Source organism: Astatotilapia calliptera, chromosome 18 (genome assembly GCF_900246225.1).
Source record: "Astatotilapia calliptera chromosome 18, fAstCal1.2, whole genome shotgun sequence".
NCBI classification, from domain to species: domain Eukaryota; kingdom Metazoa; phylum Chordata; class Actinopteri; order Cichliformes; family Cichlidae; genus Astatotilapia; species Astatotilapia calliptera.
The window spans coordinates 10148112-10162722 of NC_039319.1; the positions used below are offsets into that span (position 1 = coordinate 10148112).

The window sequence follows — 14611 nt, forward strand, 5'->3', positions numbered from 1 at the left end:
GTGGTTAATCACCGTTAATTCATGATTTAACAAAAGGGGCAATTACTTTTTCACACAGGACCAGGTAGGCTTGGATAACTTTTCTCCCTTAATCAATAAAAACATTATTTAAAAACTGCATTTTGTATTTACTCGGGTTTGATGGTCTGAAACATGTAAATGTGACAAATATGCAAGACACTAGGAAATCAGGATGGGGGCAAACACTTTTTTTGAAGCACTGTAAAAAAACAACTCCTGTTGTGTTAACCCATAATTTGTGAATAACTTGCCAATAAGTTAAAACAGGCTAAACAGGTGGATTAAAGTAATATATTTTTTAATGCAGAAATTTGCCCTTAAACATTTTTAGGTCCTGTCAGTGCTTACAAGTAAAACTCCATAATACGGGTTAATGTAGTCTAAAAATGTATTAGTGTGTCTACACGCTTGCTTTCTGCTTGATGCCAGTTTTTTATTTATTCCAGATATAGTGAGAACCCAAATCAATATTTAGAAAGTACAAATAAATTGATACATCTGACACAATCCCTGTTTTGTTTTGTCTTCTCGTTCACAGTGAGCCAACCCAGTGTGTCATAATTTACTCTAGACAGGGAACTACTGATACCATAGAAGAAGTGGAGGATGAGCACGATCAAGTGGAAGACAAGCAGCAAGTTCCCTGGGAATCTCAACAGTTTGATGAGATTGGGGAGGCTGAGGGTGTGGCATTGAGTGATGGAGAGCCCAGGGAGAAAGAAAAAAAAGAAGAGGAAGAAGAGGTGGTCGAGGAAGGGCAGAAGGGATTAGAGGGTGAAGAAGGACTACAGGAACAGCAGGACCAGGAGAGAGAGGAGGCTCCCTGGGAGTCTTTTGGTCCAGATGAGGGCCCCTCCTTAAGAGTGGAAGAGTTACACGCTTCTCCTTCTGCCCAGGAGAAAGAGTTCATCACTGAGAGTGAAGATGGTGCAGGACAGCAGGACCTCATGCCTACGGAGGGTCAAACAGAGCTGCTCTACACTCCAGATACAGATGCCTCTAAAACATCTGATGCGGATGTGCCTCCCAGCTACAGCAAGGCAGTCAGCTTTGACCGCTTGGAAGTTAGTGACGATGAGAGTGACACAGATAGGAAGAGGTGCATGGTCATGACCTCAGACAGCCGCTCAGACAGCAGGTCGGACATCATGTTGCCCTCTATGACTACTGAACTGACGGCCAGTGAACTGTTGCTCAACAAGTAAGTTAAAAAAAATATATTGATTAAAGTTTTAGACCTTAAAGCAGGGATGTCAAACTCATTTTACATGCTGAGCCACACATAGAGCTCACTATGATCTTAAGTAGGGCAGAGCAGTGAAATCATGTGATAAATGTGTAAAATGTCTGCAAAAGTTATGGGAATTCATTAAGCAGAGTGTCCTGTAATTATAAGATATGAAGGTTTTGTTCATTTACCGTGGAAAAACAGGAACTTTCCTGTTATTTAATTGTTTTTCTGTTAATTACTTTGGTCTATTATGAACGGCAGCCCTTATAAATAGAAAAAGCTGTAAAACCTATGATATTACAGTTAAGAGTTCAAATCTATTCACTCCTTGACATTTTCTAAAGCTGTCTAATGGGCCCGATTCAATTCCTTGCTGTGACAATATTGGCCCCCAGGCCTTATGTTTGATACCCCCGACTTAAAGCCTTCTGAGAGTAAACTATCTGTCTCTAGAGTCATTCAGTTGTGATATAATTTCTGTCTTTAAAAAAAAAAATCAAACATAAATAGTTTTTCACTGTTACGACCTCCATTAATGCCTCCTCTGTCTGTCCAGGATGTTTTATGACGAGGAGCTGGAGCAGTCAGATAAATTCTACCAAAACCAGCCTCTGTTCCTCCAGCTTTGCTACGCCCTCTACAACATGCTGGTGGCTCACTCAGAGTTGGTGTGCTACCTGGTCATCATCATAAACCACTTGGTGTCAGCCTCTTGTGTTACGCTGGTCCTTCCCATTACCATCTTTCTCTGGGCAATGTTGTCTGTTCCACGGCCCAGCAAGCGCTACTGGATGACTGTCATCATCTATACTGAGGTGCAGACAAACATGATGATGATGTTGCAAAATAAATAACTAAGATTTTCAAGAAATTGTTAAGTAACTGTGTGTTTCTATCATTAATTTTCAAATTTCAGATGTCTTTTTTGGGGGGAAATGAAGTAGATAAAGGATCTAAACATAAAGGAAAAGATTGTTGGTTTTGTCCACAGTGAATACTACAAAGTTAAGATGAAAAAAAGGCAACAGGGAACATAACAGCATTTAGTCTAGCAGATGATCATCAGGTTCCAGAGTAAAAGTCGGACTTGGTGTGTATTTCAAATTGATTGATGATGTTTTCCTTCCAGGTCACCATCGTCATCAAATACTTCTTCCAGTTTGGCTTCTTCCCGTTCCACTCGAGCGTAGACAAGAACAAACCTCTTCACCCTCCCAACATCATTGGTGTGGAGAAGAAAGACGGTTACGTCCACTACGACCTGGTCCAGTTACTGGCTCTCTTCTTTCACAGGTCCATCCTGAAGGTGTGGGCAAACACAGAAATATATAGACGTCTCCCTCACATGAAAACAAAGACCATAAAAAACTATCGCCGCATACTGTTTTTAGAGTTGATTCTCCTGAAGTACACTCGTTATATGTGTCTTGTTATTCATGACATCACTGACTTGATATTTCATCATGAATTAATTTTCAGAGAGACAGAAAATATATTTCAAATATCTGCAGACAAAATAAAATTCCTTTGCACATTTTATGGACTGATTTATGCATCTGAGAAGGCCAGTATTAATAAGTACCAGCTTTTGGCAGCACAGGCTGGCTGATACACAAAACTGAATGAAAAGCCAGTATTTGAGCAATTTAGATGTCCCTGCTGGATTGTTCTGCACAGTTTATTATCAACAAATGAAACAAAAGCAGTTTAAGACTGCATATCTCCAAAGCTGTAAACATGAAATGAGATATCCTTCTGGATACACAATGACACTTGGAGCTAGCTAGTCTGTGATATTTTCTTAAAAATGAAGATAGTGTCTTTTAGAATCAGACTTAGATTTATTGACCAAGTATGTGTGCACTGACAAGGAATTGGGCTCGAGATCATTCTTTGCTCTCAGTGTAGAGAAAAGAGTAAACGACAGACTATACTATCAACATGACACAGACATACATAGCATATTATGGTGCAATGGTACACATGATGGACTAAAATTATCGAATAAATAAGGGATGGATGACTAGTTACTGTATATACTATAGGTGAGGACACTATAAATTTACAGTACAGAGCAAAACAGTACAGCAGCAGGTATGATAGTATAATGTTTAAGTACAGAGAGTGCTGAGTATTCATGAGAGTGACGCCCTATGGAAAGAAACTGTGCAGATGTCTGCTTTTTTTGGCATATTGGCACATTTTGTAATGGTTTAAATTGATTTGGATTTGTGAAAATATGTCCAATGTTGCCTCCTAATTCTAGTCTAAGGATCTTTGCCAAAAATTCCAAACCCCACCTCTTGTATCATTTTCTCCCAAATCCATCCAGAACAAACTAATCCCTTCTGTTAGTGAGGGGGGAAAGCAAAATATGAAGAGTCAATGTTAGGCCTCTTCTGAGAGAGTTTTTCTCCCATGTGGTTTGATTTTTCTTTTCCACTTATTCCCTATAGTTTACTTTAAAATATTTACTGTATTAAAGGAAAAAAATTAAATTTCTTAGTATTTCTGTGTGAAACAAGGACTGTATTACACCCTGATATCCAAAAATGTTGTGATTCTGTGTAAAATGTAAAGGATTTGCAAATCTCATAAGCCCATATATTCGCATCAGGTCATAGAAAACACATCAGATGTTTAAACTGAGACATTTTACTATTTCATGAAGAATGGCAGTGTTGGTCAAGTTACTTGAAAAAAGTAATCAGTAACTAATTACTGAAAAAAGTAATCCTGTTACTTTACTGATTACTTATTTTCAAGAGCAATTAATTACTTATTTACTTGGTTACTTAGTTACTTTTTAAAAACACAATTTACAACCTGAATAGGTGATAAAGTGATAGATCTTTCAGCCCAATTCTACTTTTTCTGCATAATCCATCATACACAATGTAATCAAATGAAAAAGTCTCTTTTTAAAACTTGTTTTATTAGTTTTAATCTTTTAACTTTATGCATGAAGCAAAAATCTAATTATATGCAACATTCTCTGACTGGAAGAAATTTGTTTAATATTTAAACCTATTTTCTGCACATTCCAGCACATAAAATATTTTTTTGTGTTTACACTCACTCTTTCAAATAGATGCAAGTAAAACACAGCAGAAAATAAATAAAGTCAAAGACTCAGCGGTCCTGTTCCTGTTTTTTCACCTGTAAAGCAGGAGTAGGGTAGGCGGAGGTTTGCCCTGGTGCAGGTGTGCCGCAGCGGTCAGTGGAAGAATCCGCGAGTTTCTCTGTGAATTTCTCATTACGTCGTTGCGCACTCGTGTGCTTGCTTGGAAGTTTAGGGGTTTTTTTCGCTGTAAAAAGACGTTTTCTTCCCACGCACAGCGGAAACTAATGTTTTTGTCACTTTTTATGGAATCAAACCCAAAGTAAGGTCAGTACTTCCACGCTTTAAACGCTGCATGCTCATACTCTTTCCGTACTCGATATATGATCCACTGTTGATCTGCACACAGCTGTTGTCACGAACGTCGCACTCGCTTACGTCACTGTCATGAGACAGTCTCGCAAAAAAATCACGGTTTTAGTAACGCAGTAACGCAGCGTTCCTACGGGAAAGTAACGGTAATCTAATTACCGTTTTTGCAATAGTAATCCCTTACTTTACTTGTTACTTGAAAAAAGTAATCGGATTACAGTAACACGTTACTTGTAACTATGTTTACCACTGTGTAGGAGCCCCTCTTCTTTTAACAACAGTCTGTAAACATGTAGCAACTAATGAAACCAGTTGTTGGACTTTTGAGAGAGGAATGTTGTCCATTCTTGTCTGATATAAGATTTAAGAACAAGGCAACAAAGGATTTTTTAAATTGATACCACATGTGTATCTACTAGGCTGAGGCTGAGGGGTTACGCTAGTTGCTGCCAATATTTTTATGTCATATAATGACTAAAATGCGGGTTGTCATTGCTTTCTGATATTTTCCTTTTTTTTTCTTTTTCTTTTTTTTTTTACAGAAGACCAGCTTTTTTATGAAGCCTTGCATTTGATTTTTTGGTCACTTATACTTAGTTTACAGATTATACTGCATAGAATCAACCCATATAACTATAACAACAACAACAATAATAATAATAATAATAATAATAATAATAATAATAATAATAATAATAATAATAATAATAATAATAATAATAGCAAAACTGCTCAATTAAATATTACAAAAAAGAGCCAAATAAAAGTTCCATTATGCTCGATGCGTCACTTTCGTTGTGGGTGTCACGTAGCGATTTTAACGTTGTATTGTCAGCTGGTCGTGCACCTCTCAATATTTGAAAGGCCGATTACTGTGATCACTCTCATCTTCTATTTCTAATGAGTCCTGTTATAAAACCTAATGATCAGTCACATTTACTCCCTAAACCGTTATGGGAAAAAATGTTATTTTCAGTGTAGCAGAGATAATATAAACTTAGGTTTTTTTTTATTTTACCTGTAGAAATTGTAAAAGGAACCAAAGAAGATGTATTTATGTTGTTGGGAATTTGAAGTATTTGAAGTAACGCTGAGATAAAAATTAAAGATTTGTTACCACGATGAGGGTTTGTGGCTTCATTGGTTACATGTATCAGGGATTTTAGTGATATTTTTATGTTTTTCTTTTCTTTTTGGAGGGTAGGACAGCTTTATGACTGGGGAAAAAAACCTGTTCACTTTCATCTTATTTGGATATGGAAATAACAGTCCTTCCACCTTTCATTACCAGTGCCATGGTCTATGGGATGAGGATGACCCCAAGGTAAAGAAAGAGGCACCTTGTCAGTCTGAAGAAGTCAGAAGTCAGTCTGAGTCTGAAGACGAGAGAAAAGACGAGGAGAGTGAGAAGGAGTCGGAACCGGGCTCGTCACTAAACAGTGAAAGGAGAGGCTCCAATCAGACCCTGAGGTCCATAAACTTCGGGACCTCCATAGATTCAGGACACGTTCAGGTGCCCTACTCGCAGCAGCAGCAGACCTACCAGCGGCGCAAGAGCTCCAGTGGAGGCTCACACATTTCTCATCCATCTCTTCACTCTTCTGCAAGATCTAAGAGAGGTGAAGGCTTTTTTTCCCTTTTGGCTATTTCCTGCTACTAAATTGTTGTTGGATGGTGGATTTAAGAAATCCCCTGCTGCAGTATTTCTGTAAAACAAACACCTGGAAGAAATATGATATTTTGTGGTAACCGTAAACTTTGTTCTTTACAGTAAAAATAACGATAAATAGAAAGTCTTGCATTGGTATTGCGTTTGTCAGTAACTCAGAGCTTTGACACGGGTCATTTAAAACTGAAAATGTAAATTGTTTCCACAGGAAGTACAGCTTCTCGCAACAGCAGCCGCAAGAGCGGCAGCGAGGCCAGCGTCCATCAGAAGACCCGCAAACAGATGATCATAGAGAAACTGAGGGAGCAGCTCTTCAAAGCAAAAGCTTTCATCATAAAGCGGTAGCACAAAACATAGCTGCTTTGTAAAAGTTGAAGTGGCTGTGTTTCTTTTTTCTCTCTCTTTAATTCCACCCACAGCTTCTTACTGACTATAAAGTGTGTTTGTAATGTTTTGAGAGCATTGCTGAGAAGTGTGCTCAGCAAGTATTCTTGATGAATGATGTAAGATGCACTGTGGAAAACCACCGTGGTGATACAGCAGCTTAAACCTTTCAAAGGTCTAAATTTGGATCTTTAATTACAGCATTCCCGTTAGACCGTTCACTGTCATTTTTGTAAGTGCTGCAACAGACACTCCAAACATGTTATTGTTCTAAATTTAATTGCAATGCAATGAGCGGTTTCCCAGATATAATGTGTAAGACAGTAACCGAAACCCAATGTTTTGCTCAAAATAAGTTCAGCTCTTCATATGAAATAAGTGCTGTTATATAGACTTGTTTGAAGTGATTTTGTTTGAACGCACAGAAAAAAACCTATAAGCGGTTTTTAAATGTAAAGCAGATTTACTATCTTTATTTCCAACTACATATTTTTATTCTTGGACTTAGAGTAGCTTTGTATGATTAATGGTTAAAAACAATCCCATTTTATCTTATCCTTTTGTAAGACCCCCAGTTCATCATTAAACTAAGTTAAACTGCACAGGACACTTTAAGCTCTTGTTCTTCTGATTGGCTTCCCTCAACAAACTGAGGGTTTGATTAACAGGCAGATGCTCACACAGGAGGCTGTAGATGCAATATCAGATTCTCACTGACATCATTAAAACCCAACAACTGAAAAATTCCTCCATCCTAGTGTTTAGAGTAGTCTGAAGGCTGATTATTCTCTTCTGCGCAGACCTCAGTATGTGAAACTTTGTAAAAGATTCCTTACAAAATGACACAGTCTCAGAAAGGTCACAAACACAAAAAGCTTCAGGCGTCTGTTTGATCGCTTTCTAATAACACTGATTCTGCTCCCTGTAGGGTTTTGGGTATCTATCTTCCCATGAGGCAGTTTTTCTATAACTTGATTCATCCAGAGTACAGCGCAGTCACCGACGTCTATGTGCTGATGTTCCTCGCTGACACGGTTGACTTCATCATCATTGTGTTTGGATTCTGGGCATTTGGTGTAAGTTTTGAATTTATCTGCAGAAGAAAATGACAGTGTTCACCTCAAGTGACAACAACAATTAGAATTTTGTTACGTGACTTAATAAAACTGACTTTTATGTTTACCTTTTCCTTGTAGAAACACTCAGCGGCGGACATCACATCATCGCTGTCAGAGGATCAGGTCCCGGGAGCTTTTCTCGTCATGGTGTTGATCCAGTTTGGCACCATGGTGGTGGACCGGGCCCTCTACCTCCGAAAGTCTGTTATGGGCAAGGTTATCTTCCAGGTCATTCTGGTCTTTGGCATCCACTTCTGGATGTTCTTCATCCTGCCAAAGGTCACAGACAAGTAAGCGCTTCATCTTAGCTCACGTGAGAGCTGAGATGAATCATCCTAATTAATTTAAATGATAAAATACATCTGACAGCATGGCGTCCAATATATTTGTGCATTTTTTATTTATTTTGCTCTTCAAAGTTAGAAAACCAGCTGCATTCTTTTTTCAGTTCAACAGCTGTCTTTGTTTTCTTCCTTTCATAGACGTTTCAGTGAGAACACAGTCGCTCAGATGTGGTATTTTGTCAAGTGCATCTACTTCGGGCTGTCAGCCTATCAGATCCGCTGTGGTTATCCCACCCGTGTTCTGGGAAACTTCCTCACAAAGAGCTACAATTATGTCAACCTCTTCCTGTTCCAGGGGTGAGTTATGCAGAGAGAGTTTCATTTCTTCCAGCTGGACAAACATGTCCAAGGCCCTGCTAGCTGCTGCTGCTGGTGCTGGTGAAGCAGAATTGCAAGGAGAATTGTATAGAAACATAAGCATTGGTTTTCGCTCTAGTTATGTTATATTTGATCAGTTTAGCATTTAGAATTTAATTCATTAATGCAGCTGAAACGGTAAGCACTAACATTAAATTTATAATAGATTCATAACAGATCTCTAAAATATGCTGTTTGGATACTTCGATTTATGAGCTTATTACTATATGCATTATTATTACTTATTTGACTGCACAGCTAGATCCAAAGATGTATTAGCTTGTGTTTTAGACTGACCTATTGCTAGCTGGTACTTTCAGCTGCTTCTGTATTTCATCGTCTCTCACCCTTCTGCTTTTTCTTTATTTATCTGATCAACGTGTCTAACATTACATGGTTCACACTGCCTGCCTTGCTGACAGAAACAGAGAGAGGGAGAGAGTTTGCATGTGGAGCCTGCGTGCATGGAAGCTGCAGAGAGAAAGAGAGAGAGCTTGCATATGAGAAAGTTGTGCCTGATGTGTAGATTTTGCACAGCTCTGTTTGCTGATTGAGTTCACCGTTTACCAGCAACAAGAAAATCACCATCAGGCCACTGGGAAGGCCTCCAGATCATGTGTGAACTAAAAAATATGAAAGTCAAGCTATGCATAAAAGGGTGTGAAATTAATAAACACAATACTTTTTCTACCTAATCTATATCCACTTTTCCGCACATCTATAATTGATAACAAAAAATTCATTATTTTTTGGCTAAACTGAATGAAAGAGGAATCGTTGGTGTTATTTCTTCATCATAAAAAAGCCACAAAAATGGGTTTTATTCACTTAATAGCAATTTAATGTGTGTTTTAAAATACATGGCGGGTTACCAGCAAAGAGAAGGGATGTCTCGAAGGAGAGGATGAGCCCAGCAGTGTGAAAACAAATACAGTGCACTGCTGTTTCTTGTATGGTCATGCCGACTTTAATACAAAGGACTGAAACCACACAAAACTATGACTACTATTTAAAATAAAAAATGTATTTAAAATTACAAAAAAATATTTCTAAATCTTTGCATATTGTTTAAAAGTAAGTTATTTAGTGAACTGAAGCAACAGTTGTTGTAATTTGATGCTATATAAATAAAATTGAATTAAATTAAATTGAGTAGTTCCAAAATACTCTACATGTGAAGGCTATGCGCTATGGTATAAAATCAGGAAGCTAAATAAGTTTGGCATGTATGCTGTAGACTAAAGGAGTATCTTGTTATATAGGCAATAATATCATGAGCTTTCACATTATGCCAGATTAATAAAGAAGATATGTGGTTTTCAGTTTCCGTCTAGTACCTTTCCTGACGGAGCTCCGAGCCGTGATGGACTGGGTTTGGACCGACACTTCGCTGTCTCTGTCCAGCTGGATCTGTGTGGAGGACATCTACGCTCACATCTTTATCCTGAAATGCTGGAGAGAGTCAGAGAAGGTGTTTATCATCGTGGCACTAGTGTAGTGTAAAAAAATCTGTTTCAGGGCCAGTGTCTGTCATGTTGGAATTTAAACTGAAATTTACTTTTGTGATTTATGGAGGTAAATCTTATGAGCTTGCATATGAGAAAGTTGTGCCTGATGTGTAGATTTTGCACAGCTCTCTGCATTTGTAATAACAAAAGTGAAAATATCTTTATTCACTGCTCTCTCGTAGTTGTTACCCAGTCAGTCTTCCCTCCATGAAACTTTTTGCACATTTTTACTTTTACAAATTTGTCAAAAAAAATTGCGTTGACTTTGTTGTTAAAGCAAAGGATCAGGGGGAATTCTGTGTTACGTTCTCCATCTAATACCAGTAACTTATTTCAGTGTCCTCTCTGTCATCCTTCTGCAGAGGTATCCCCAGCCACGAGGCCAGAAGAAGAAGAAAGTGGTGAAGTATGGGATGGGAGGAATGATTGTGGTGCTGCTGATCTGTATAGTATGGTTTCCGCTGCTCTTCATGTCCCTCGTGAAATCTGTAGCTGGAGTCGTCAACACTCCGCTGGATGTCTCGTTTGAAATCACACTGGCAGGCTTTCAGGTGTGGACACAATTTCTTATATAAAATCATTGGCACTTCTTTTCACAGGTCCTTTGTCAAATGTCTAGAGGTAACATTTATGGTTATGTGGTACCTGTGGACTGAGGGAGATATTTTAGTGTATTTAGGGTGGAGGATTTAATGTAGTGTGTTTGTATGTGTGTGTATCAGGCATAGTTTCACGACAGTTACTGCACATTAATCTGTATGAATAAATTAAGTTCACCAGAAACAAGTGCTTGGTTTAAAATCATTAGAGGTGTATTCACCTTTAACTAGACTTTTTTCAAAACGTTGTCTTTCCACAGCCCATCTTCACCATGAGCGCGCAGCAAAAGCAACTGCGGCATGTGACGGAAAAGGAATTTCGCAACTTTGTAGAATATTATAAGAAGAAAGATGTAAGTATACGAAATCAAATACAAATAGAAGATCATAATTTACAAACCATAATGTGTTTTCAATTTGAGAAATAAATACTTTTTTATCTCTGATGTAAAGTAGTTCCCATATAATGCGAGTAGTTCTTTCTCTACTAAAGTACCATAGACAGTAAAAAGGATCGACGTAACAACGATGATGTCATCAACTGGTTTTGGAAGCTTATTTTACGTATTGACTGAGAAGGTCAAGGCTAGCAAATTTGGTTAGCAAGATCCATCCATACCCTTAAATCAGGGGATAAATTTTTCCTGAAGGAAACAAAAAGATATGTACTAATATTCAGTGGAAGATTATAGTTAGATAGTTGAATTATAGTTGAATCTGAAACAGTTTTAACAATCAACAGTCCATTTGTGTATGTGTGCATGTTGACCTTAATTTAAACTTGCTTAGCTGACAGATTATTGGTTTAGTGCGACTGAATTATATTTATTCCAATTGTTTGATTTTGTGTTTGGATTAGGACGCCATGCAGTGGCTGGAGAGCTACATTTATGAGGACCTGATCATTGCTCAATTGAAAGGCAGCTCCAACTCTCTGTGGACCATCAGTCCGCCCAGCAGAGCTAGCTTGATAGAGATGTTGAACTCTACTGATGATTTCTCCATCACTGTGTCCTGGTCTGTGCAAAGGTACGCAGGGACAAATGTGTTTCCAGATAGCTAAAACTTTATAATAACTGTTAGTAAAGGGTTAATTAATAAGTAATAAAATTTAAGTTATTTATTTTATCATCATGAAACAAAAAAGATAATTATTAAAGAGCATCGACATCACATTACAAGTAGTGTATGACCAAAGACGTAAGATCAATGACATTCTGGCAAAAGTGCAATAATCACCTCAACTGGCGCCTATCAATGTGGAAGAGTAGCTGCTCTACTCGGAGTCCCTTCCAAAATACTACAGTCCTCACCCCATCTCTAAGGGAAAGGCCAGCCTTCAGAGCACATGTTCCCCTATAGAACTGCCGGGCTTTTACCTGACACCTTTCACCTCAGAGGAGCAACCTTGTGTCCAGTCTATGCTCTGTCTGTTTATATGGACAGAACCCAGGGTGACCAGCTTTTTGTGTGCTGGGCTAAAGCACAAACTGTGCCTCTCCCACTGGATAGTAGGAGCAATTGCCGTGGCCTATACTAACAGGGGTCTTCAGCCTCCTGCTGGCCTGGGGCACGTTAGGGGTCCCCACTACAACCTCATGGGCTCTTTTTAAATCAATTTCCATCCAGGAGGTGTGTTCAGCTGGATGCTGGCCCTCACCTCACACATCTGCACATCTGTTTTACAAGCTAGATGTGACAGCACTTAACCTGGTGCATTCAGCCCTCAGTGTAGGTTCTTCCCAGGTGGGAGCGTCTCCTCTGTGAAATGTTATTGGGGGACAGTTGTCTTCTTAACAGGCATGTCTCGGAATCAGGGAGTCAGTATTTCTCCCACAGTGAGAGATGAAATAAATGCTGTGAAAGAGAACATAAGGTTATGCTCATGCTACTCAAGAGAACCGGGGACCACCCTCCTTGCTATGGAAGTGAGGAAGAAGTGGACTTGTTTTGAATAACATATGACAATGTCAGCCTATTATATAGGGAGGGCCAAGACACTCCTGACACTGGAGTCACTCAGCCATACATACACATTCATCATACCTTGTTGTCAAAGTTTTTGACCCATAGACATCAGCAAGGGCTAGTTAAATTGTCCCTCATTCACAAGACTTCTCCTCAGTCTACCAGCTTTGTTGCAAATCTGCTTTTTCATAATAACCCCAATTACCTTGCTTCGCATCGAACAACATTTTAATTTTAAATGTAAAGATACAAATTCCTTAAGCATAATTTAAGTATGTTTTTTCTCCTTTAGAAACGCCAGCCTGGGAGCCAAGGCAGAAACAGCATCTGGAAAAAAAACAAGGTTGCTTACAAAAGAAGACAAAAACATAAAACAGGACCTTATAGATCTGTTAAAAGATGAACGTAACATAACAGAAGTGTGAGTATAGTATCAGCCACACATTTTCTCTTTACTCTTTGCCAGTTTGTGTTCTCTAGTAACCAGGAGCTGCTAAATGTTCCCCCTCAGCTAAATAATTTTCCCTCTTATTTTCGAAAGTGGCAATTAAAATTTTATGGCTGTACATAAATTAAGTATGGAGAGTATTAGTAAAGCAAGTCCACAGTGACATGTGAAGACAGGTGTCACTTATATGCATTTATTTAACATAATGACTGGAAACAGGGGCAAAACTAACCTAGCAAACAATAAAACCTAACAGCACTTAGTGGTAGCATATTTTTCAACTGACTGGTGTGTTTTGGAGCGAGACAAGGTCTTTTTAAATATAACATAATCTGTATATAAAAGATGGACGAAGCCATGCTGACATCACCCGTTGGTTGTGAAGCATCAATGGATGTTTGTTTTTGTCAGAAAATGTATTAAAATGTGCAAAAAGACAACTTCTTTAATCGATAAACAGTTTGGTGTGATTTGGTTATAAGCGACGAATTCTGGGAAAAATATGTGAATATGTGATGTTTGCTTTGTTAGACTGAAGTGGATTTACAAATCTGTTAAAAAGTAAACATTTTTACAATTAGTAAGGCACGCCTCTATAACATACAAAACCATAATATAATATAATCATTAGAATTGTTATAATATTTATAAAATATTAACTTGCAAGCACTTACAGCTTTTCTTTTCCTGCAGGACACTAACAAATGTTTTCCCTCGCTATGTTCGAGCACCCAGCGATGTGGAGTCCAAACCCGTTGAAAGCCTTTACAGAGGTGACCGAGTATTTGTCACTGTGTACAGAGTGTTAGAGTGATGTGAATTTTTCATCCTTGTTATTTGATTTGGTAACAGTAAAGAAAAAAAATAGTAAAGATGCTCCATCTCAATAGGAGATGTAGTAGATTAGAATTTCTGACTATTAAATATCAAAACATATTCATGCTTTTCAAAAAGTACATAAGCCATTTTATTTAATGGGTGAGTAAATTTCTTTAACATCAATTTATATACTTACTTTTGATGGACAAAGCTTTTGTATATTTTTTTCCAAAATAAATCTGATTTACATTTTCTGACAAAACTTCTTTATTTCTTTATCGTAGAAACGGACGGTCGCCCAGAATATTATGACATTAAGGTGAAATTGAAGAGAGCTAATGACAGCAATGATAAAGAATGGTGGATCGTCCATCAGACAGAGCCTAGCAAGACCAATCTAACCAATCTAAAGTCTGCAGGCCTGGAACTGTTCGTATTCAGCGACCAAGTCAGCCCGCCCAGTTTGGGCTTTCTAGCTGGATATGGGTACGTGGTTTGTGATATTCTGTTGTGTATTTCAGTGAAATGTTTGTGTTTATATGTAAAAAATTATATTATGAAAGTTACTGAAAATTGTACAGCCAGTGGGTTAATAGCAGTTATAGCAGAAATAAAGAATAATGAGAGGAGTCACAAGATAAGTAAGGATAGGAACTGATGCTTACTGATTGAAACTAATCTGACTGATTAATTTCATTTCATATCAGACTAT

The 14611-nt window shown here is 38.1% G+C and overlaps 1 protein-coding gene across 8 annotated transcripts in view; it reads left to right on the plus strand.

The window, feature by feature from the left end:
- piezo2b (piezo-type mechanosensitive ion channel component 2b) overlaps positions 1-14611 on the plus strand; it is a 91836-nt gene that overhangs the window by 74846 nt on the left and 2379 nt on the right. For all 8 annotated transcript variants that reach the window (XM_026148831.1, XM_026148837.1, XM_026148832.1 and 5 more), the window contains 15 exons: positions 560-1222; positions 1809-2067; positions 2382-2558; positions 5977-6304; positions 6563-6695; positions 7667-7814; positions 7935-8146; positions 8339-8497; positions 9881-10028; positions 10428-10616; positions 10925-11017; positions 11524-11693; positions 12925-13053; positions 13774-13853; positions 14184-14385. In XM_026148831.1, the coding sequence (XP_026004616.1) occupies positions 560-1222; positions 1809-2067; positions 2382-2558; positions 5977-6304; positions 6563-6695; positions 7667-7814; positions 7935-8146; positions 8339-8497; positions 9881-10028; positions 10428-10616; positions 10925-11017; positions 11524-11693; positions 12925-13053; positions 13774-13853; positions 14184-14385 (3090 nt within the window). The remainder of the gene's footprint in view (positions 1-559; positions 1223-1808; positions 2068-2381; positions 2559-5976; positions 6305-6562; positions 6696-7666; positions 7815-7934; positions 8147-8338; positions 8498-9880; positions 10029-10427; positions 10617-10924; positions 11018-11523; positions 11694-12924; positions 13054-13773; positions 13854-14183; positions 14386-14611) is intronic.